This window comes from Semicossyphus pulcher, unplaced genomic scaffold, assembly GCF_022749685.1.
Source record: "Semicossyphus pulcher isolate SPU_LCO1_2020_fin unplaced genomic scaffold, fSemPul1.0.p SCAF_24, whole genome shotgun sequence".
Classification (NCBI taxonomy): domain Eukaryota; kingdom Metazoa; phylum Chordata; class Actinopteri; order Labriformes; family Labridae; genus Semicossyphus; species Semicossyphus pulcher.
This window is the reverse complement of record NW_027211698.1, coordinates 4,685,385-4,708,806: the sequence shown is the minus strand read 5'-3', so window position 1 is coordinate 4,708,806 and position 23,422 is coordinate 4,685,385. Positions and strand designations below refer to the sequence as shown.

Below are 23,422 nucleotides of genomic sequence, written 5' to 3'. Positions count from 1 at the left end.
GGTCACTTATCACTCACAAGAAAACCAATATAGCGAATTGGTCCGGGCTTCAAAACGGTAGTCCACAAACCAATGGGTGACTTTAAAGTGGCTGCCTCCACTTCTTATATACAGCCTATGCTTTGGACAAAGCAAAGCTGGCTATGTCCTCTAACTCCGATCAAGAAATCACTCCGTTCAAGATGCCTATTTCCCCAAATTTTGAACCATTCCTCTAAAGAATGTAGAAGACGAACAGCATGTTTGAGTGAGGATGATGATGACCTGTGAAAAAATGATGTTAGAATGTGTTCATATATACTGTATGTTACAGAGCATCTGCATGTTTGAGGAAAGCCAAACAAGACTTTTGAAGGCGTTTCATTCGTCTAAATGTTTTTAAATTGAATGCAGGTTGAAGTAGTTCTGCAGAAAAGGACAAATTAAATATATCGTACAAGTTTAAGGAGATATTGATAACATTTAAGCTGTGTATATAACTGATGTGAAGACTTCCAGGACCTGCAGAGACTCTGTGTGAGTGAGACACAGATGTAATGAACACAAAAGACTTCAGTACACTTTAGCCGTGATGGATGGGAAGATGATTGATGGCCTTTACGATTAGATGGTCCATATAACAGGACGACAGTATACCTTTGAACCCAAACGGCGTGGGATCACTCTTGACCAAGTGGCGTTTGGAGCCGTGTTCGGGGCTCAGGGCAGAGCCTGGCCGAACACAGGCAGAGACAAGGGAAGAGAAGGAAGGAGGAGGATAGAAAAGAGAGAAAAAGGGCAGACTCAGAATTAAAAGTCCAATGTGAACTCTATTCTTTGATCATCACGCAAAAAAAAGACGGAATTTCGTGTTGAAAATACCCTGAATCGTGTGTAAAAGCTACTGCAGCAGGGACAATGCTAGACGTTGACCACCAGGGGGCAGTGTGTGTGCAACTTTGAATCTAGGCTCATTCATCAGGACACAAAGGGGGCAGTAAATGCTGATTAATTGAAAATAAACATTGATTAATCACTATTTTAGCATCAGATATAAAGGATATAAGTCTGTTTAATCTACATGTACAATAATACTTTTAATAATTTTAGGAATTAGGAGAAAACCATTGTCTGCAATGTTTTACACCCTTCCAAAGAAGCAAATTCTGCCACAAAGACAAAATAAATTTCCACTAAAATGTACACATAATGTCTAATTATGATATAAATTGAGTGTAAATAGTTATGGATCTTTGTAACATGTATAAAAGTTGGTCAAAGCCCAATCTTAAAGGGATACCTTCCCCAGGCCTAGTGAAAATGTCTAATCCATTTACCGTCGACGCTAATGGACATCCACATCAAAATATAGCAAAAAAATCACTTTAAATTGAGTTTATGTAACTTTTGTTTAACAGTAAGCATTGTAGTCATTAACAGTGACATTTACAGGATGGTAATTAAAGCTGAATTGTAGTTTAAACCGACTCAAATAGGCAGTAATGTCTGTTAAAGTTTGCTAACATTAGCCACCATAAGCTAACGTCCAAGAAAGACCTGTAGCAGCAACATCTTTAGTGTCCCTTATTCTTAATGTACCCCTATAAAAAAGGCATTTTATTGTTTTAATTCATTCTTCAAAGACAGAATGTTAAGTGTCCGATCACACTGAGCTGGACCACCTTAACGTTACCTTTGGGACTCTTGAGGTTGCTGAAGCCCTGCAAAGTAAAACGCTTTTTAGCCCCTGCGGACCTGTCAGTGGTCGGACTGGTCACCGGTTCATCTGGAAGCGATGGTTTGAAATGGAAAAGAAAAGGGACCGCCCAAAAGAGACAGAAAGAAGATGAAGGTGATGAAGAAAAGAAGAAGACAGCTTTGAGCACTGGAGCCGGAGTTTCCGGGTTTGTTTTCTGTGTGTGCGTGAGGATGCAGCATTTCTCATTCACCTTTATGTTTTGGTGAAGAGTGGACCTCATAGATTTGGCTTGGCTCCGCCTTCTTCTCCTCCTGCTTCTTCTGGTTCTTCTGACCGTTGCTACGAAAGGGACTGAAGACGAAACAAAAAGTTACATAAATAGACATCAAATGCGTGCAAATGCAACGTGTATGCGACTAGACAGCAACCTGAGGGAGATGGAGGTGGTGTTGCTGGTGGGACTCGGGGAAACAGGGTCTGTGCTCTTCTGCTGACTGGCATCTAAAACACACAACAGTTCATTCAAGCTTCCTAAAAGACAGAAGAAGAAGCAATGCAAACAGGCCTGTGTCTCCACGTTACCTCTGCAGGCTTTGAGCTGCTGCGTCAGAACTTTCCGGATCTCGTTCACCCACGATGTTTTAATCTCCGGTGTGGGAGCCTAGAAGGGACAAATAAGTCAGTATGTTTTCTTCTTCTTCTGTGGTTTGAGGGAGTAGTTAGGATGATCAGCCTTACCTGCACTATAAAAACTTCGTCTCTGGAGTTGCACCAAATCTCAAACTTCTTGTTGTCCCCTTTAGCGTTCTCTGTAATGCCCACCGCACTCATCTGAGGGAAGATGGAAAGGAGATAGCACACAGTCAGCACTCATCTGCCTGCCCAGAGGAAATTATGTTATATTATTAAGTGTCAAAGGGAAATGTCTCCAGTTTTAAAACCAGGGCCCTATTTATTAAATATTTTGGGGTGTGCATGACTAATAGGTGCAACAGTTTAAGAATTGCTGCAGTAAATTGCTTTTGTCATCGGCTGCTAAACACGCTATAATGGCTGCAATTTAGGGCTCCCAATCAAAGTATGCTTTTGTCACTGACACTCTCAGATTGTTATTCTAAGTGTCTGACAACATTACAGAAAGGATAACTGCAGAAATAGACATTTTTGTAGAGGTAGGATGTCGTTTTCTTAAACCAGAAACAGTCGTAACATCGCTCTCGTCAAAGCCACCAGACTCCACTCACAAAATCAGTGATTCTATCTTCCTGAAGAACAATGAAGTTGCTGCTCTACCGCTGCCTCAATTAGTAAGTTTATGTTTGTTATTTTGTGACTTTGTGTTACTGTGTTGTTTATTTGATAAGCGCTAACCCTTGAAAACAAACATACTAACTGGTCAAGGCAGCAATAGACCGGCATAATCCTGTTTTCTTTGCGGTAAAATCGTCCAAATTGTCAATGGAGTCTGGTGGGTGTAAAGAAAGTGATTTAGCGCCCGTTTCTGGTTGCAAAAAAGCATGTTCCTCTTGAACAAAAAGGTCTATCTCTGTTGGAATCTTGTCGGACACTTAAGCAAAACAAAGCCCTTTTCAAAATATCAGATTTCCCTTGTAACTTCCAAATGTGAGCTTACACTGAGCGAGTGTTTGAAGCTGTACGACGGAGCTTTCTCGTAGCCCTCCCCGTTCTCCTCCCTCCTTTTACAGAACAGCAGAGCCTTCTGGTGCAGGAACAGGTGCCTCTGCATGGGCTTAAACCGGGCCAGGTCCTTGACCTTGGCGTGACCTTTCTTATGCTCCGTCCAGACGCTGAAGGAGCCCTGCATCATGAGGCGACCCAGCTCCGACAGGTTACCCTGGAAACGAGACAAGACGGGCAGGTTTTTATAGTCTTGGTTGCAGAAAACTGGGACAATCATAAATAGTCTGCACTTCAAATCCACTTTAAAAGGCTCAGTGTAAACCGACAGCATCTCTCAGAATCAACACTGTACTTCTCTGACCTCGTATCCTGTGATGGCGATGAGGTGCATGGAGTCGTTTACAGCTTTCAGGATCCCGAGGATGGAGGAGAGAGCTTCCTGCAGGTCGTCACAGCCGTCACAGCCCTTACTGTACTTCAACAACTCCTGCAGACACGCAACAAGAAGTAGAGAATCCAGTAAGACTGACATCAACACACGGACTGTATTAGCAGTATATGAAAGCACAGCTGACCTTTAGCAGTAGCTGGTACTTGGTGATTCTCTGGACGGGTTTGAGGAGGTAGGAGTCCAAACCAAGTTTATGTTCCAGCTTCTTCTGGCACTCCTGGTTCATAAAACATCAACATAGTTAATGTTTTTGTGAGTTACATAAAAGGATAAAGGTATACCTATAAAAGGTTAAAGGTGAAACCTGGAAGAAGGCACAGTCGGAGCACTGTCTCCACAGGCTTTCAGAGCGAGGTTTATTCTGACAGTACGCCTCGTAGATCTGCAGGTCCTTCATCTGCAGAGAACGAAACAAGCTGGTGTTATGAAAACAGTTTGTTGAGGTAATTCCAGTTTGACGTGTTACAATTAAGACTAAGTTATAATTTAGAAGTGCTCACCCTCTCTAAAAAGCAGCGGCCCACGAGCTCGGGGCAGTCGGTGTATGCTTCCAGCTCCTTTAGAAACGTCCTGCAGACAAACAACGTGACAAATGTTAAGAGCATGTATTTTAAGTTACGTTTTTGTTGTCTGGACTGTTTAATTTAAGCACATTATGCTATTTTTCTAATATATATCGCCTTATCTCAAGAGGAATGCAATAAAACTCCAAGAAATGTAGGTTATTTTAAGTATCAATCCCCAATTTCATTGATTTTGCTTCTTGTTTTTGAAAGCCGACTTGTTCCCCCTCTCATATATGTGATAAATATAAAGCTAGCAACTTTTTCCAGCTCCTCCTGGGGGATCCCGAGGCGTCGACCCCGGGGTCTCCTCCCAGCTGGACGTGCCCTGTAAAGTGAGGCACCCAGGAGGCGTCCTAATCAGATGCCCGAACCACCTCAACTGGCTCTTTTCGATGTGAAGGAGTAGCGGCTCTACTCCGAGCTCCCTCCGGATGTCTGAGCTCCTTACCCTTAATCTGAGGCCAGACACCCTGCGGAGGAAGTCAATTCGGTCGCTTGTATCTGCAACCTCGTTATTATGGTCACTACCCAAAGCTCGTGACAACAGGTGAGGGTTAGAAGGAACACAAAGTCACAAAAACAGTTGAGAACAAAGGTTTCTGATTGGCTGTACCTCTTATGAAACTGGTAGATTTCATACATGTTTCCAAACAGCACGTCCTTCTTGCTGAGCAGCGTGTTCGGGATGAGGGGAACCATGGCGGGGTTGTCCATCTCTGCTGCGTAGCCCTGGAGTTTAACAAAACATGCATTCGATTATAGTTTCACAGAACGAAGTCCACCACCCATTTGAGCAGCTGTGGTTAATATCCATGAACTGATATGATCGTACCTCCAGCACACACAGCAGCTCCTCCACGTACGCCCTCTCCGTCTCCAGCAGCTCATTCATCACGTGACTGAAAAACAGAAAAACAGAAAAACATGCCATTATTCTGTAACACTAAGACACCGGAAGATGAGACCCCCAGTATTGGAGTGCGTCGGATGACCTTTGACCCCTTACCGTCGAAGCACTGCCAGGTTTTCTTCCTCTTCTGAGAGTGAAGCATGTCTGGTTCCACCGTTATGTACGGGAGACTCCGCCTGGACACACACAATTCACCTTAATCTTTGGGCTAAATTATGATCTCTAATTATTAAAAAGTAAGAAAAACTAGTAAATAAAATAACATTTTTAAATGTCTATTTACCTTCTTGCAGATTACATTATCTGCTGAGTATCTCCTCTCCTTTCTCTGTTGATCTGAAGCAGACAGACAGAACACTTTGTTAGGAGCCCTGACGTCTGATAAACGCTGCTCATTGCCATTAAAGCAGTTATTTATAGATCCAGTCTTACTGGGAGAGGAGAGCGGAGACTTCACTTCAGGTCTGGGAGCTACTGGCTGCACTGGTCTCGTCTGTTTGGCGGCGAGTTTCTTCAGGCTGACGCGCCTCTTATCGAACATCTCCTGCACAGAGCTTTGCCTCTGGAAAACCTTCTCCACCTGGTCCTGATGGAGACCAAACACAACATAGATTGTATGTAACCTTTGACCTCAGGAGGAAACATCATATGGTATGGTAAAGCATATATTTTAAATCTGCCTCCTGCTGACCCTGAGCTGAGTGGTGAGCACTGCCTCGTACTGGCCGCAGATGCCGCTGCGGTCAGCGAGTGTGTGAAGCAGAGCCGTGTCCAGGTATCGCTCCAGTTCCTGCAGAGCGGCTTCAGCTCCGTCCTGAGACTGACAGCGGTCCACCGGCTGGCTGGCCAGCAGGAAGATGCCTTCCTCACACCACCGAGACGCCTGCGAGGAAACGGCAAAGTCAGGCAAAGGTTTATTCTTCTTCTACTAAGCAATAAAAACTTTCTGCATGTCATGTTTCTTTCTGTCCCGGACTCATACCTTGTCCAGAGCGTGGTGGAGCTCCATGGCCCGGAGCAGGAGGTTCTTCTTGCTCCTCAGAGTGGAGCTGATCTCCTCACACACTCCTCTCAGCTCGCTGCACTTGGGCCTGATTGAATCCTCGGCGTAGTGGGAGTTTTCTATCAGCCTGTCACCTTCACAGGCCAGCGACAGGGCGCAGTCTAGTAGGTCCTGTGGAAACACAGTCAGATTGTGTGTTCTTAATACGGATGCACAGAGAATACTGGCTTGTCAGCTAACAGGAGGGGACACATCATCAATCAATCGCCTCTCCTCCTCCTCAGTCCTCTTCCTCTAAATACAGTGTTCATTACTTAAAGTGGTGCTGCATGAGAGCCACGTTAAAGGGGAAAGGATCCCGTCCTTCGCTGCCACCAGACTCCATTTAAAAAAACAGTAATTTTACCCTGCAGAACACGGAGTTGCTTGCCTACCTCTGCAAACACAGGTGCTCCCTCTACCTCCCTCACACATGCATTTCCACTGATTGTGAGTGGGGGGTGGAGCAGGGCATGACATTGATTATATCATTAGCCATACGGCTTCAAGGAGGCTTTAAAGGTGAAAGTGTTGAGTGTGTGTTTTCCCTGCTGCATGATGAATCAGGATGTGTGTGTGTGTGTGTGTGTGTGTGTGTGTGTGTGTGTGTGTCTTACACAGGCCTTGCTCTCGTGGGCGCTGAGCTCTCGGAGGACGTGCTCAGCGTGGGCGGGGTTCACGCTGACCTCCGAGAAGCCAGACAGCCGCTCCGACGTCGCATCAAGCTGGGCTCGCACCTGCAAACACACACAGGTCATTAATGCTGTTTTATGAGAGCATTTAACTGCATTTCCCACAATGCACGTCGACTCACTTCACGGAAGTGCTGCTCGAAATGGCGGAGCTGTAAACACTGCTCCAGCTTGGTGCGGTGACGCTCCCAGAAGTCGTCGAACGCCGTCTCTGTTTCGTCCAGCTGACCCAGGAGTCTGAGAGGAGGAACGAAGGAGGAGATTCATTCATGTGTTCACTTCCTCATTTATTCATGCACCCATTCATATAAAGCTTCCTCTACCTCTGTACAGTAGCTAAGTTTTCCAGTTCATCATAAGTCATGCTGTATTCAGGGTCCGTCTGCAGAGGCTCGTTGATGCAATCCAGCAGGCGTCCTCCTTGAGACAGCGCCACCTGCAGGTCCTCCTGGAAATTAAACATATGTTCAGTCTCTTGATCTCTCACAACAGTCACCCCTATATGCATCTAACAGTTCATAGAAGTATGCATGGAAAACGTGGATGTCTGACCTTCATCGTGTCCTTCTTCTGCGTGTGTGTGTGCAGCAGGCCGGTCGTGGCCTCGGCATCGTTCGGTAATTCTGTCTCTGCGAGCTCCGTGCCAAACGCCTGCAGGGTCTGAGCCGTGGTCTTCACCATGAGGGCGAACGCTTCGATTGCCTGCAGAGGAGACGTTCAGGTAGATACGCAGAGGTCAGTGCAAGGAGGGTTACGCTGCTTAAATGCTGCAGAAATCATGGAATATTTTGTGTGTGTGTGTGTGTGTGTGTGTACTTACAGTGCGATGTGAGATCCAGCTCTCATGGCAGTATTCCTGCGTGCCTCCCAGCTCTGTGGTCAGTTGTCCCGGGTCGATATAAGCATGGAGCTCAGTCACCGAACTCAGCATCACCACCTGGTAAAAACACACAGAGAGCAGATTATTGATTAAAAGAAAACCCTAAAGACCTCCTGAATCTTAAACCTCTTTCCCATCACAATAAGCTTGTTCATGCAGGTTTTTCAAACCCGGGAAGACCCGCTAATAAATGCAGATTGTCTCTTTTCCCGTTAACAGTGGAGTATACTGCTTTCGGGTGTAAGCAGGTGTTATAAAGTACAACAAGGAAAGACAGACACATGCACATAAAAACAGTCTTCAAGCACCTTCATTTTGAACTCATCCTTGTTGAACTTGAACAGGAAGTCTGACAGAGTCCGCTGGAACAAAGTATTGGGACGCAACACCAGAACCAAGTGTAAGTTCCCTGGGAATGAACCCTGAGAGAGAGAGCGAGAGAGACGGAGAGAGAGAGAGAGAGAGAGAGAGGAGCAGGGGGTTAATGGTGTTGTAATTTTTATGCTTTTGCTTTTTACGCAACACTCAAAATATTACTAATATTTTTTTCTAGAAAGTATCAATTAGTAAAACCAAACCAGACAACAAAGACACCGGCGTTTAGAAGTCTAAAAGTCTCTCTTGATTTATTCCCTCAGTAAACATTTTCCTAATGAGGTTATGGTCTCAATCTCTAGTTTCAAGTCTTCTTCAACACAGCATGATGTTCATTTAGTCAATGATGCTCCCATTTAGAGTCACACAGACCAGAAAGCAGGGGAGGGTTTAGGGCGGGGCTACAGGTGATTGATAAGTTGCGACCAAAGCGACCTAAAAGAAATGTCTTGTTCAGTGTTCGGGTTTAGTAAAAGACACTTTTAGGAGTCGTACATTTTGTTTAAATCCTGTTTTTTGCTAGCTAAATTTAGCATCCGAACTGTGACTTACAGAAGCCCACTAAGCTAGTGCTAGCTGTAACTGTGAGACGGCGTTGCCAACTGTTTTCCAATGAACGTAGCTAGCACTAGCTCCAAAAGTCGCCAGATGACGTCTTGCGCTAATTTGTATATTGATGACGTAATCACGTATTCATTTGCATAACGCTTGGTGGTTGCCCCGCCTGCCCCGCAGTGCTGCTGCGATATATTTCACTAGTCTGAAAAAGTCGCTAAATTTGTTGCTAGTCGCTTTTTCAGAAAAAATGTCCACAATAGGGTCTGAAAAGTTGTAAGTTGGCAACAACCTCTAGCTCCACCCTCTTTTCCAAATATGGTCACCAAGCCCCCCAGTTTCCTCTAAACTGAACCCTCTGGAATACAAGGCTGCTGTTACTGTGTGCAACTATATATTTACTTGTTCTCTCTGCTCTGACACTGCACCATGTTGCAGCACAAGCTATTATTATTTTATCCGTCAAAATGAGAAGTGGGATCAGGAATTATCCTTCCATCTGGAGAGCTATAAAGCTGGACTGGTGTAACAGCCGTCCCACTGCTGCAATCCTGAAGCGACCATGAAGAGAGTTTTTCTGGGATTTAATATCCTCTAAATTGACACTTTTCTTCACAGTTGCTCCCTCGGTGCGGCGACCTCCAAACAGCTGTGACTGCAGGGTAAATTAGTCCCTCCACACAAACAGGTAAAAGCGTAGAATTGCCTTTTGCACAGACAGCAGCCCAAGAGGCCACTCAGCTGAGAGGCTGTGTTTGTTATGGCTTCCAGAGGTGATTTGCTCCACCCTGTTAGGCATCATAAATCCATGTATGCTGACATGTACACACACACAGACACACAGGGCCAGGGGCGTGCTCAGAGATGTGTGACAGGCTCATGAAATCTTAAGTGTTGCCATAAATAAAGTCTGTAGAGGTAAAAAAAAATGTAAAAAGGATTTCTTTATGTTTTTATATCTGCACGTCTCTCCATCACAGGCTTCCCTGATCTGTCCTGGCTTACATTGTAATATCTACTGAGCTGTGCTAGCATGATATTCAGACGGCGGCCATTTTCCTCGCCGCTACTGTTCATGTGCACGCTGCATCTCGCGTAAACATAGCATGAATTTTAGAGGACGTGCACAGCCAACACTTCAAATAGACGCAGGGAACACGGGGCAGCCATCATACGCACGCGAACACATAGCTAAAAGCAAGAATATCTCCGGCCTTAGCGTGCAAGGTCCAGAGGTAGAGGTCAAGATACAACAACATATTTGCTAACATACCTCCATGATAGCGTTACATGTGCAATTTAACTTCCAGACCATGATAAATGTGTCTAAAATGTGCATTGATTATTCAGTTTATTGTAACGTGTAATGTAACACTATAAAACAGTAGAAATAGCTAGGAAGTAGCTGAATGCTAACTTGCTAACAGATCAAACTGGAATGCTCATATTAGCTGTTTTTGAGAGCTGGCTTGTGGGCTGTCATATATGTTGTTTTATCTTTAAATATCCCGCTGCATGTTTCCTGTCTATTGTCTTATCAACTGGGGAACTAAGGTTTGTCAGATTTCTTAAATTTAGCATCTGGGCTAACCAAACCAAATGTTAGGGGAAGATGGCCACCGTGTAAATATGGTGCAAAGCTAGCACAGCTCAGGAGACGTTGCTACACTACCGGTTTAAGCTAAAGTAAGGCAGGTTAAAACCAGGAGAGCCTGTGATGTTTGAGTGGGAGTAGATCCACAATGAAACTAGGTTATATTACAAAACATGACATAAAGGCAGGAGGAAAAGATTAAAGTCCTTGTGTATTTTCCACATTTCCTGAGCGGGTGTCAGAGGAAAATGGCTACAGTGTGGTTTATAACATCTGTATTTACAGCTTAAGAGGGATGTTTTCATACATAAAGACGTTATTATAAATACACCACAGGTCCACTTTCTGTCCGTCACTGTTGTCATAGCGACCTTATGTCTCATAAGACCCATAAAAACAGATAATGCATGAGAAAATACGGCACATGGCTTTAATTCAATCTACAAGGAGACCTGCACTCACGCACACATACATCATAGTCATGAAATGCCTGCACTGCGTCGCCATGGAAACCTGCCTCCTTGGGAGAAAAAAAAGGAACCGCATGGACGGAGATGGAGAGCGAATAACGTAATGCAAGCGACAGAGAGACAGATTAAAGGAGCGACGGAGAGGAGCTGATTTCTTCTGAAAGTGTCGATGCTGCTGCAGCTTCATTTATTTTTGGCACACACACACACACGCACACACACACACACCTGCTGTGATGCTGATGAAAGAGAGCCAGGTTGGAAAATTCAGCGCTCGTTCTGCATGGCTCCTTTTCGACATCACTTTAAATAAAACTACTACAGAAATAATAAGGCAACAAAGATGTAGAATAAAAGTAATTCTTCTTCTCCTATCACACCACGCTGTAAGCTATACATCGGTGATTAGAACCCATTACATTCAATAACCCCTGAGAGGTCCTGGTTTAATTTGTACCTCCACATTAACATGACAATACACAATCTGCCGCTGCGTCCCCCTGACAGACGACATGCTAATGCGCATACACATCCCCGGACGCGCACACACACTTCTCAGAGATAAAAGCACACATAAATAAATGATAAGGATTAGAGTATGATTTCTGTTGACCAGGGTGATTTATATTCTTTCCACTCCAGTCGGGTCGTTTAATGATATCCACACGCCTCCCCTGGGAGTTTGACATGAAACCACCTCCCTGGAAATGCTCGAAACGCCTCTTTTTGTGTCCCTGCTTGTGCTTTTGGGACGTGGAAGGTGTCTCAAATATAACAAAGAGATGCAAAAGTGCTCATTTTAAGCTGTTAGTTTGCAGAGTTGTTAGTGTCTCCCTGGAGCAGTGTTTCTGTATGCATGACTTGCTGCATATTTATTACCCCTAATCACAGGCTAAAGACAGAGCTCACTTTATTGCATGCGATTCTCCCTGTTTACCCTCATTCAATTCTGATATTTGGATGGTGGATCGACATTAGGATCGCAGATTAAATGTTTTTAATGAAGTAGAAACCTGCAGAAAAGATACTGAAACTTTCACTTATAAGACAAGGAACATATGAGGCGTTCAGGTGTGCTGGGAATTGCAAAAACATGACATGTTAATAAAGAAACGAAGGATATGGACGGTATAATTCCTCAGCGTACATGTGACTTAATCCACTGGTCAGCGCCGTCTGTGTATGCTGCTCTCTAATCTCTGCCTTTACATGATAATACTGCCCACTACTCATTTTTTCCCCTCTCCGGCGGGGGAATCAGCGAATGGCAACGTGCGACCTTGAACGGCCTTGATGAGCGCAGCGTCTCACGGGAAGAACGACGACCTTCATTCTCCAGTAAACCCGCGTGCGATTGGCTGGTGGACAACAGCAGGCGATGCCCGAGAAGGACGTCTAACACAGTGAAGAGCTGAAGGGAGACGCTGCTCTCGCCACCTGCTCCTCATGCCTTCAGGTTAAGTTTTAATGCTTCCACCATGACACGCTCTGAATGTATGTATTCTGCTTCTCCGACAAGAAACGAGCACGAGATTTAAAGCTAATAAAACAGGTATATTTTTTTACTTTCTAGATTTAAGAAGCTTTTTGTTACCTGGATGTGCTGATGAATGTAACGGGACAGGATTTTTAGATATTACTGCATTTTGCCAAACTTGTAAAGAGATACATTATAACACGTTATTGCACTGCTTAGTTGAATACTTGATTCTGATTGGTCGATATCAGCACTCTGCTGTTCTATTATTTCTGAATAACAGACCACTGCTGCCAATAATAAATCTGTAATAATCTATAATCTGTAGAGAGAGAGTTGCGACATCACAGTGGCCGATCATGGAGCATATTGGACCTCCACTGATGCGACTCTCTGTCTATATGACTCTAGATACTTTGTTCGGGGAGTAGGCGGGGCTGTGCCTCTGCTACATCCGCAGCGTGCACCTGCTTTCAAACACGTTGTCAGCGGCCTCATGAGGACAGTCCATGTAACACATTGCCCACAAAAGCGCACATGGACCTGATGCGGTCAGCCACATGCTAGGTTTTGACCTCGTCTTGTTTTTTATCTCTGCTCTGTAGGTGTGTCTAAGTTGTGTCTAAATGAAGGTGTTAGGTCCACACTAAACCATCTGTTGAAAGTAGTTAGATTGTTACTGAAGTTGTGTCACTGTTTGGTTGCACCACGGAAACGCAAATACGTCTTAACTACTGAAGCATAATGTCCAAACCATAGACAGTTTAAAAAGATGGCCGACATGACAGCTCCCTAACAGTGAAAACAAACCCTCTCTGTCGCCCCCTGCTGACTGGCTGCAGTATAGCTCATAAAGCCCGCCTCCTCCATGTTAACAGATGGGACATGAGTCAAACTATAAAATCAAAATACACGCCAAATAAATTTTTCTCAAACATGGTTTACATTTAGTTATTTGTAGTGTAAGCATGATGATTGACAGCTCTGTTGACCAGTACAGCTCCTGCAGCCGATCAGCTCCAGATTAGCAGAGTGGAGGACGATCCACGAGAGAACTGTGAACGTTAACCTTAGACCAACACAAGAAGCTGTTCTGCTGTTAAACACGCCAGTTAAGTGTGTGTTTTGGTTAGCAGAAGTGGCTACGGCGGCGCCACCCGCCGATCTCATATGACATCAACATCACAAGATGGCAGCGCCTATCACAGGGGCTATTTTGGCATCAATTTTGTACAATGCAGATGCAGCAGATGGAGACGCGTTGTTCATGTATATATACAGTCATTGGTCCAAACTAACCAATATAGTGTCAGAGAAATGATGTTTCACTTCCTGTAGAGAAACTACGTTGGAGCGAGACGAGACTAACGCCGCTGAAGTGTCGTGTCTCTGCCGTCCATGTTCCACTGACTGATGTGCAATAACATGAGCAAAGAAATCACAGTTTTTTGTTGAGAAATAGCCCCTAATTAACAGATAGATTTAACTGCTGCTAAGCTTAGCTTCTGTTAGCTACCGATCTCAGTTAGCTGTGTAGCTAGCGGTTCTTTTAACCGCTCTGCCCGGTGTGCTAGTTTGGGGAATGTTTTATGTTGTAATGTTAAAAAAGAAAAATAAATAAAGTATCAAAAAAAATGTAGATTTTTCTTATTAAGTAGCCTTATAATTAGCAGGATGCTATATAAGATTTGGGTGTTTGTTGTGGAAATTAAACCTCTCGAAAACCGAACAGACCAAATATGAGGAAACACACATGAAACTAATGTATTGTCAGGTGTTTTTTAGCGGTGACCTTTCAAAGTGCTGTACAAGAGGGGGAGCAGAAAATGATTCAAGGAAAGAAAGAAACAATAGAAACACAAAAGCAGAGATGAGAAGAGAAGTAAAAACAGGAGAGAGAGAGAGAGAGGTGAAGGGAGGACTCTCCTGCTGAGAAGCTTCTGCCGCCACACTGTGAATCTCCCACCTTCCTCTCTACATAATGAGGTTTCTACTGAGTGTGAAAGGGTGTTAGACTCATTTCACCTGACTGTAGCTTTGTCATAATTATTTTTTATCCTTCCTTTTGTTTGATTCTTGTCAACGTCAGCACAAAACAAGCACAAGCTGCAAGAATCTGTGCATCTAAGGCAAAAACAGAACCATTTTAGGGAAGCATCGTATATCGTCTGCGAAGAATTGGAACGAACAGATACTGAATTTATTCTTAATTTACATGTGCAATCAGTTGTTTTATTAACTTTAAAGCTTAATTGAGTTAAATGTAGAGAAATGTTACTGATTTTCTTGCAGAGAGAAGATTGTCAAGACTGTAGGAAGTAATTGCACCCAGATTCTGTTTTAAACTTCAGTCGTATAGGGATTAAACAAACTAGATGTTACATGTTACTTTGCAGGAGTTTTGCAGGAGTTCCAAGTTACAAAGTGCTGCACGAAGGCAGCAGAATAAATCAGAAAGGTCAGAAAAGCAGGCTGTTCCAGAGCTTCTGATTTGCTTCATGTTTTGCCCTGTATCTGGCTGTAATGCTAAGCTAACTAGCATCAAAGCATAAAGACAACAGTGTGTGGTAACATTTTTTTTTTTTTTTGTCTGTTTTTTATTTATTTGGTTGTTTTTATGCCGTCACTGCAGGAGAGATTTAACCACTGAGGCAAACAGGCGCCCAGGTAACGTCATCACAACTTGCATAAAACAACAACCTCAGAGCCTACAACTTATAGTCTATAAATAGCAAATATTAATGAAGATGTGGCTCCTTATGTTACTTTATTTGCTTTATTTTTAAATGCTTAACGTGGCTTTTTTCTTGCCGGGATTAAACCATTTTAAAGAGTATTTTTTGGGCCTTTGTCTCGATTAGATAGGACAGTGGAAAGGGTCAGACGTTTAGCAGAGGGCCGAGTGTCGGAGCCTGGCCTCTGCACATGTCGCTGAGCTAAACAGGCGCCCGCGACTTTAACATTTTAATGCACATGCAAATGTTTCACCCAAACAAGCTCCATGAGGATTGAGGAGGTTATTTTGCAGGAGGACTGCTGCTGCATCCTGATGATTGAGATCAGTTTAAAGAAAAACTGATTCATCTAACAGATGATTTATAACACTGACAGAATGGTGATGTCCTGTAGCTTACTAGCCTTTAATAAAAGCATAAAATTATGTAAGTTTAAAGGACTTTTCAGAATAAAAGTTAACATAATAATGTGCCTAAAAACATACTGGTTTCATGCATATTGTTTTTTTACCTCTTCCTTTACATGTTTATAAAATAAAACCAATTAAAACAGAGAAATAAAATCCCAATGGACCGGCCCAATCGTCTGGAATCAGACAGCAGAGCTGGAATGTTCCATTATGATGGCACAGGGAGTCTTAAGTGTGAGCTTCATAAAGACTTACAGTCACAGTGGGGACACTTTCTTAGACGGGCCATAAAAGGACCATAAGATTTGATGATAATCAGCGTCCATTAGCATACATTAGCATACATCTGCATACATTAAAGCAGGCCAAGTGTTGTAAAACAGGAAGAGCATCTTAACAGCAGATGTGCAGCGTGTTGAGGCTGTCCTCATGTTGGCAGAACTGGTTAATAATGATGCAATGATGGAGTTTATTACTGTCATGACTATAACGGATTATAAGGACATTTTTAAAAGTCTTTATTAATGTTTTTAATCAGCTTATAACATGTTTTTTTAAGGCCACTGTGTTTGGTGTGTTTCCGTTTTAGTTAGAACACTTACAGCCAGTAATTGCATCTCATTATTATCTCATTAAAATACAAACTATAGCTGATTTTTTCCCCTTATTTTAAAGCTCATCGTTTTGGTCATTGTTGCCTTCATGTATAGGACAGCTGAAGAGAGACAGAGGTATTGGGAGGAGAGAGCAGCAGAGGGCCATGCATGCCGACTTAAACCTATGTTTTTAAGCCTTATTAATTAATTTAAATGTCTTATGAATATTCTTAGAGACATGTCCTTTGAAGAAAGTGTTTATTTAAAGAAATAGTTTAATCCTAGAGAAAAAACAACATGTTTTAAACATGTAAATATGAAGCAAAACATATTTTTAATCTTCACTCGGCTGCGTTTCTCGTGCAGATTTTGGATGATATTTTCACTAAGGTGCGGGTCGGGCTGCTACAGCTTGACAGCTCTCTTTGATATATATTTCAGTTTAAAATCACTCTCACATTTCTGTCAGATATAGCAGTACTCTGTATTTTTCATTTTTCCACTTTAAGGGCCTCAGAGAGCAGCGATCAGTAACTGTGATTCTCAAGTCTGTCTGATGTCAGTCCTCTCCTCCTCTGCCTCCCTGCTGTGTTATTTCTCTTCTCCTCATTTCCCCTTAAAAAGTATTTCCTGTCTGTCCGTCTTCACTCTCGCTCTGCTTCTTCATCTGAGAGAGGAGTAGAAGTCTTGCACTGTTGCAGAAGTAGGCTAGTGGGCTAATGGCACGCGGAGACGAGACTGAACCCGACTCGCACAGTTTGGATTTCCTTTCTCCAACATGACGGCGTTTCATCGCACACAGGCTGTGAGACTCCGCCACCCACTCCTGCATAATACGCTATTTTTAACTCCCCTCCTGCCTCGTTTCACAATCCAGGAAGAAGACACAGTCACCTAATTTTCAGTTCAAGTCCCTCCTACACACAGCTGATGGATAAACACGAACTAAACCATATGCAGATAATGGACAGTTTGTACAAGCGAGCAAACACGCAGCAAACACCAAAACGTCCATTACTCCAAGAGGTGACAAACCAAAGTATACACACACACACACCGCTGACTGCAGCAGCTACACCCACAGATCCATGTTAAACACATGTAGAGTCATCCACACACACACCAAAACAGTGATTTGTGGTCGTCCAGGTTCTTCATCGGCAAACAAACAAACTCATGCAGGACAAAAGTTTTTGAATCGCTCTTCTAAAAGTTCTTGTTTTTCCACCAACAGGCTCAGATTGTTATTCTAAGTGTCTGACAACATTACAGAAAGGATCCCTGCTGAGATAGACCTTTTTGTTACAGACGAAGATGCTTTATTTAATCAGAAACACCGATACCTCGCTCTCTTCAAAGCAACCAGACTCCATTCAAAAAAACAGGCAATTTAACGTTGCAGAACAGGGGAGTTGCGGGTGTACCGCTGCCTTGACCGGCTGGTTTGTTTGTGTTACATAGATATTAAGTTGGATCCCTACTGACAATTAAATGAAACCAAAGTCACACAAAAACCCAAACAACCTAACCGGTCAAGGCAGCTGTAGATCAGCAGGTCGTGTCTTCTGCAAGGTAAAATCGCCGTTTTTCCAATGGAGTCTGGTGGCATTGAAGAAAAGTCAAGCAACGGCTGCTTTTGGTTTCAAAAAAGGATCTAACACCTAAACAAAAAGCAGAATCTCTTAAGAGATTCTTTCTGTAATGTTGTCAGACACTTAGAATAACAATCTGAGCCTGTCAGTGGGAAAAATGAGCACTTTTAGTGGACAAAACGCCTTCATCAATTAATCATATCCGTTTGATGTCCTGCTGCAAGTATAGAAAATACAGCTGAATGTTTAATTTATGTTTAACCTACTTTTTTATTAAGACTAATTAACTCAGCTGTTGGAGTGAGAAAATCTATATTTCAGCAATTTTAATGAACTAGTTTGACTTTTGTAAGTGCACACACACACACACACACACACACACACAGGAACTTACAGCGATGCGGAGCAGGGTAGCCCTGACGGCGGCCCATCGGTCCAGTCGTCTGTCGATGACCAGGATGAAACCCTCTCCTGAGGCTGCAACGCTGCAGGACAGAAACACAAACTGTGTTATGTGTGTGTAGATAGAGAAATACAAAGGTAGATATTTAACTGATCCTCAACTCGGGAGTTTTTGTGTTACAGCAGCTGGTTATCCTGAGAAGAAGAAACACAAACTTGATGAGAGAAATATGCATCAAAGACTGTCTGTGTTTGCAGAGCAGGTTTAAGTCTAAGATCTACTTTAACTCCTGTACGTTTTGGCGCAGGTCGACGTGACGTGTGTGGCTCCAACATCACACAGAGGCGCCTGAATGAAATCCAGGAGGACCCGAGCAAGGTGAGGGCCATGGACTGGATCCATATCCCACCGATGTCAGACCCATTGGCTATCATCTGACAATGACTTAACCAATGGGTAGGACCATGGTTCTATAAGGATAAGCAGAATCCTGTTGGTGCAGCATGTGGCTAAAAATGCTTGATCAAATAACCTGCATCTACTGGATCTGCATTTACAAGTGTCTCTGTTACAAGTGTGCGAAAACATCTCTCTGGGTCAGTGTGCATCATAAGACGGCGCCGTATAGTAGGTGTACATGTGTCTTCAAAGCCCGCTGGACTTCCTCGGGGACGGCGGTATATCAGGGCTTCTGGTGTACAGATATTAGGACCAGGACTTCCTCTTCTGTGTGCTAACTATTGTTTACAGTCTGACCAGCAAAGTGGGACCTTCTCAGCTATCATCTGACACAGATTTAGGGTTTTTATCTGTATTAATATGCAGATACCTGTTTATAGAGATTAACAAAGAGATGAAATTGTTGTCCTGACAGGTTCGAGGATTTCCGTCTATGCTTTCTCGCCTCTTTTGCTCTCCACATGGACGTATGTCCCCATCTTTTGCACTGTTTACCCTTTACTACCTGTGCTGCATTTCCCTGAGACAAGTGCATTAATAAAACACACAAAATACATAATTGTCAGTCCACCAGAGGACACATAACAGTCACTTTTTGACCTTATCGACACTTAAAAATATCAATTTTGGGGTTTAAATCTGTTAAAAGCTGTACAGCCGGTCTCTGTGTCATCATTTGTCATCACTGATGATTAGAGAGAGACCCTTGTGATTACCATGGCAACCTTGGCTCTGCATTAAATGTGTGTGTGTGTGAAAATCTGGCCATTCATTCCACAGGCAGGACCATATGTAGCAGCCTCATTAGGCTAATGTTTGTGTGTGTGTGTTGGCAGTGTGTGTGTGTGTGTGTGTGTGTGTGTGTGTGTGTGTGTGAATGCAGCATTTGCAGCAAGTGTCCTGCAGAACGAACTGACATGCAGCCGAAAGATACAAGCAAAAAAAGGACGGATACACACACACAAACGCTGCAGGGAAAATATGCACATACCGCTAAATATGGCACATTGTCATCATGACACATAAATGTTAGGAAAATGAACGCTACCCGGTGAACGCCGCGACAGCAAATCCTCAATCCATCCTCAGTCAGGGAAAATATTCAAACCACACGAATGAAGCCGGCTGAATTTGAGGGAAATCTTTGATATTCCAGAGCAAAAAACAACACAAATCCTTATTTTTCTGTCGGAATAATCCAGAAAAAATCCAACCCTCCTTAAATTCCCTGTATCCCGTTGTTGTCAGTGTCCGTTTCCTGCATCACAATCATCTGTTTGCAGACGGAGAGCGGTGACCGAACACATCCTTAAAGAGCATCTCCCTCCTCCTCCTCTCCTCCTTTCCTCCCTCCTCTGCTGCTGCACCACCTGCTTCCCCGCCCTCGGCCAATCGGAGCCGAGCCCTGCATCTTGCTGTTCTGAAGCAGCCAATCAGAGCGCGGAGAGCAGCCGATTGGCAGCTGGGTGAATATAGCAAGTGGGGGAGAAAGGGAGGGGACTCGGCAGGGGGGGATATGAAAGGTGATGAGCCACAAGAAAAGAAAAAAAAAAGGAGGCGGCCATGACACACACGTACAAGTGCTTATTAAGAAATACAGAAGCATCTTCATCCTTTCTCCTCCCCTTAATTATGTGTGTGTGTGGGGAGGGGAGGTGAGAGGGAGGAGGGAATAAGGAGGAGGAGGAGAGAAGGAGAAAGGACAGAAAAGAGGTGTATAATATGATTTCATTTTAATTTAATCAGCAAAGAAATTGTGTCCCATTTAACCTCAAGCCATATCTAAAGGTGTTCTTGCAAGGTTAAGCTTATTAAGACATTTTATTTTGAAATATAAACTGTTTTTAGATTAAAAAAAATAAGTCAGGAAGTCTTCAAAATATTTTACTTTTGTTCATCTCTGCAAGTTTCAATCATTTGTTTTTCATTTTGCTTCTTTTATCTCTAAAAATCTGTTTCTTTATGTTGCTTTCTGCAGGGTTTTAGAGTTGTGCTGACATCTGGTGGCTGCAGGTGGTATTACACGTCCCCAAAATTGGCCAGATCCCCTTCACACTTTGTTTGTTTGTTGTCAAACCACTTTAAGCTGTGGGGAGAAGTGTGTGTGTGTGTGTGTGTGTGTGTGTGTGTGTGTGTGTGTGATGCTGACCTGGGGACGCTTGTGAGGTAACTGAGGACGTTCTGGACCTCCTCCTCCTCCAGCTCGCTGAAAGCCGGGAATTCGGGGAAGACCATGACGGGGCTGCCGTTCATCCCGCGGCCGCCTGGAGACGCAGACGGAAACAGGTTCGTTAGAGTGACAGACAGATGATGTTCAGGCATGTTGGTGATTTTATATGAGTATATTATTTGTTCAATGACAGCTGGAGGGACTTTAAGAGAATTCTCTTTGATTCTCTCTGATAAAGAAAAAGTTAAGTGAAAAAAATAGCTAGGTTTTGTCCTTTATTAGTAGCTGTATTCTCATCTCAATTTACATCCATATAAATCCCATTTTGTCTCTCTTAGTATCTTATTGTTTAGTGGTTTCAATCTTCAACGTAAACACCACTTAACGTAAATGATCATATAATTCAGGCTACATTGGATTTTTTAATAATAAAATAGAGCTGCATGTCTAATGTGTGCAAAGTAAATATAATTAAAACCTGATTTTCACCTGATGAAATGTAGCAGGTTTAATGAATAACGCTATATAATGATTGATAATGTGTATATATTAATCACAGGAGTGGAAACATCCAGGTTACTATCCATAATTAAGAAAAATATTATCGTCGTCTTTCATTTAACTTAAGATAAATACTGTTCTGTCCTTCAGTACGTCCACACACATAAGAATAAATCAGAAGCCTCACACACACACACTAACACGTGTCCGTCTCCCTCGTTGGTGGGTCGAGTTGCAGAGAATCAACATGGTGGTGAATTATTTACATACTGGGCCGGCATTATGGCGATGGTAACCCAACACAAGGCCCCGTGTATGTGTGTGTGTGTGTGTGTGTGTGTGTGGTCCATGTGCAGATTTTTGTGTTACTACTTTTACTTTTACTAGAGATTATAGCTCTTTTAAAAACTTTAAGAAGTACTTTAAAGTAGAGAAAGTGTGAAGCAAGACGGCAATAAAATCACAAGAAAATAAATCAACAAACACTAAAACTGTTAATATTTCAAGAGGAAATTAAAGGGATGAATGACAACGCTCACACTTTTAGAGTCACCAATGAGGAGGAAGTGGAAGGAAGCCCGAGTACCCGGAGGGAACCCACGCATGCACGGGGAGAACATGTAGACTCCACACAGAAAGGCCCACTACGTCTGAACTGGGATTCAAACCAGGAACCTTCTCGCTGCGAGCCTCCAAATTAATTGGTTATTTAAATATAAAGAGAGCTTTAAAAAATATATGGTGACTTAAGTTTCCTCCTTATGCATAAAGAGAGATTATTGTCAAAAGGGCAGAATAGTCCTTCAGATGATGCCACTTTAAGCAGGGTAGAGGGGGGAATTATTTCTGGAATCTGGATGACAAATCTTTGTTACACGTTCTGTAATGTTCCTGCTTTGGTTTGAGGTTGACGAAGATGTCATAATGACGTCAAACTCTCTGCTTCCAGCTTCTACATGTGAATACTTCCCGGTTTCTTTCTTTCTCTATGACAGCAAACTGGATATCTTTGGGTTGAGGACAGATTTTCCCACATTTTGTTGACCGAACAGCTGATAGACAGCTTGAGAAAACAATGAATACATGAATTGACAGTGAAAAGAATTGTTTTTTGCAGCCCTGCCTGCAAACTCTTAATAGATGGGATGTAAATTGAATTATGTCAATTACCCTAATTTGCTCATTATCTCTCTATTGAGTTATTTTCAGGCTTGCTGACTCTAACCCTTCATGTGCCCACCAACATCCCAAGTGTGTGTGCAATCAGGAGAGACAGACATCAGACCCACCTGGCAGGATGGCAAACTGTTTCCCGAGCTCAGAGCCGACTTCTGCAGCACACAGCGGACCGTCCTCCCTGTGCACGATGTCATCTGAGGAACAACAGAGAAACATTCATTAGACACTACTTCCTCCTCTGGTGGCCGTGCTGAAAGTTCTCATCTCTTGGCAAGTTAAAGACAGCTGACTGCACCGAGCGGTTAAACTGTGCTGAATAGTTATGTTAATGTGCTGTTTATTCTGTTGGCTGATGAGGTCGGGGAAGCCGTTACAGAGCTCAAACGGGATCACAAAGAGGAGGCAGAAGAATCAGCCTGTGGGGAGCACTGAGGCCGACATGGAGCCAAGAATCCAGCGTGACCCATTTTAATCTTTATAGCCAACAGCTGAGCTTTTATTACAGATACATGTAATTCAATCAGGGTTATATCACATAAAACTAGAGGGGATTCTTGTCATTTTAAACCTGGGCTTTATTTCTACATATTGTAAATAATATGCGCAAAAAGTTTGGGAGTTGTTCCAGTAGATTGCTTCAACCTACAGCTGAGAAACGGGCTGTAAAGGCTGCGATTTAATCGTTGCATCCACTGAAAGTTCTTGTTGTTTCCACTGACAGGCTCAGATTGTTATTTAAAGTGTCTGGCAGCATTACAGAAAGGATCCCTATAGAGATAAACCTTCTTTTATAAGCTAAGATGCTTTATTTTTAACCAGAAACAGCGGTTAGATCGCTCTCTTCAACACCACCAGACTCCATTCACAAAAACAGCAATTTTACCCCATAGAACACAGGAGCTGTTTGTTTACCGCCGCCTCCATTGGTTATACTTTGTTTGTCTTATTGTGTTGTGTTGGATTCAAACTAATAATTTCAAACATAAAAGTCACACAATAACACAAAAAAACTAACTGGTTGATGCAGCAGTAGACCAGCATCTCCT

The 23,422-nt window shown here is 43.1% G+C and overlaps 1 protein-coding gene across 1 annotated transcript in view; it reads right to left on the bottom strand.

Annotated features, from left to right (window-relative positions):
* mcf2la (mcf.2 cell line derived transforming sequence-like a) overlaps positions 1–23,422 on the bottom strand; it is a 56,108-nt gene that overhangs the window by 5,118 nt on the left and 27,568 nt on the right. The window contains exons 2-28 of the mRNA XM_069675270.1: positions 22,487–22,570; positions 20,676–20,790; positions 18,059–18,149; positions 8,169–8,282; positions 7,801–7,917; positions 7,533–7,682; positions 7,304–7,428; positions 7,103–7,217; positions 6,906–7,025; positions 6,229–6,420; positions 5,938–6,129; positions 5,679–5,832; positions 5,530–5,582; positions 5,343–5,422; positions 5,169–5,235; positions 4,950–5,065; positions 4,271–4,340; positions 4,075–4,167; positions 3,895–3,987; positions 3,681–3,806; positions 3,312–3,533; positions 2,417–2,509; positions 2,261–2,339; positions 2,107–2,179; positions 1,929–2,029; positions 1,673–1,765; positions 637–711 (exon numbers count right to left, since the gene is read on the bottom strand). Coding sequence (XP_069531371.1) covers positions 637–711; positions 1,673–1,765; positions 1,929–2,029; positions 2,107–2,179; positions 2,261–2,339; positions 2,417–2,509; positions 3,312–3,533; positions 3,681–3,806; positions 3,895–3,987; positions 4,075–4,167; positions 4,271–4,340; positions 4,950–5,065; positions 5,169–5,235; positions 5,343–5,422; positions 5,530–5,582; positions 5,679–5,832; positions 5,938–6,129; positions 6,229–6,420; positions 6,906–7,025; positions 7,103–7,217; positions 7,304–7,428; positions 7,533–7,682; positions 7,801–7,917; positions 8,169–8,282; positions 18,059–18,149; positions 20,676–20,790; positions 22,487–22,570 — 3,003 coding nt within the window. The remainder of the gene's footprint in view (positions 1–636; positions 712–1,672; positions 1,766–1,928; positions 2,030–2,106; positions 2,180–2,260; positions 2,340–2,416; positions 2,510–3,311; positions 3,534–3,680; positions 3,807–3,894; positions 3,988–4,074; positions 4,168–4,270; positions 4,341–4,949; positions 5,066–5,168; positions 5,236–5,342; positions 5,423–5,529; positions 5,583–5,678; positions 5,833–5,937; positions 6,130–6,228; positions 6,421–6,905; positions 7,026–7,102; positions 7,218–7,303; positions 7,429–7,532; positions 7,683–7,800; positions 7,918–8,168; positions 8,283–18,058; positions 18,150–20,675; positions 20,791–22,486; positions 22,571–23,422) is intronic.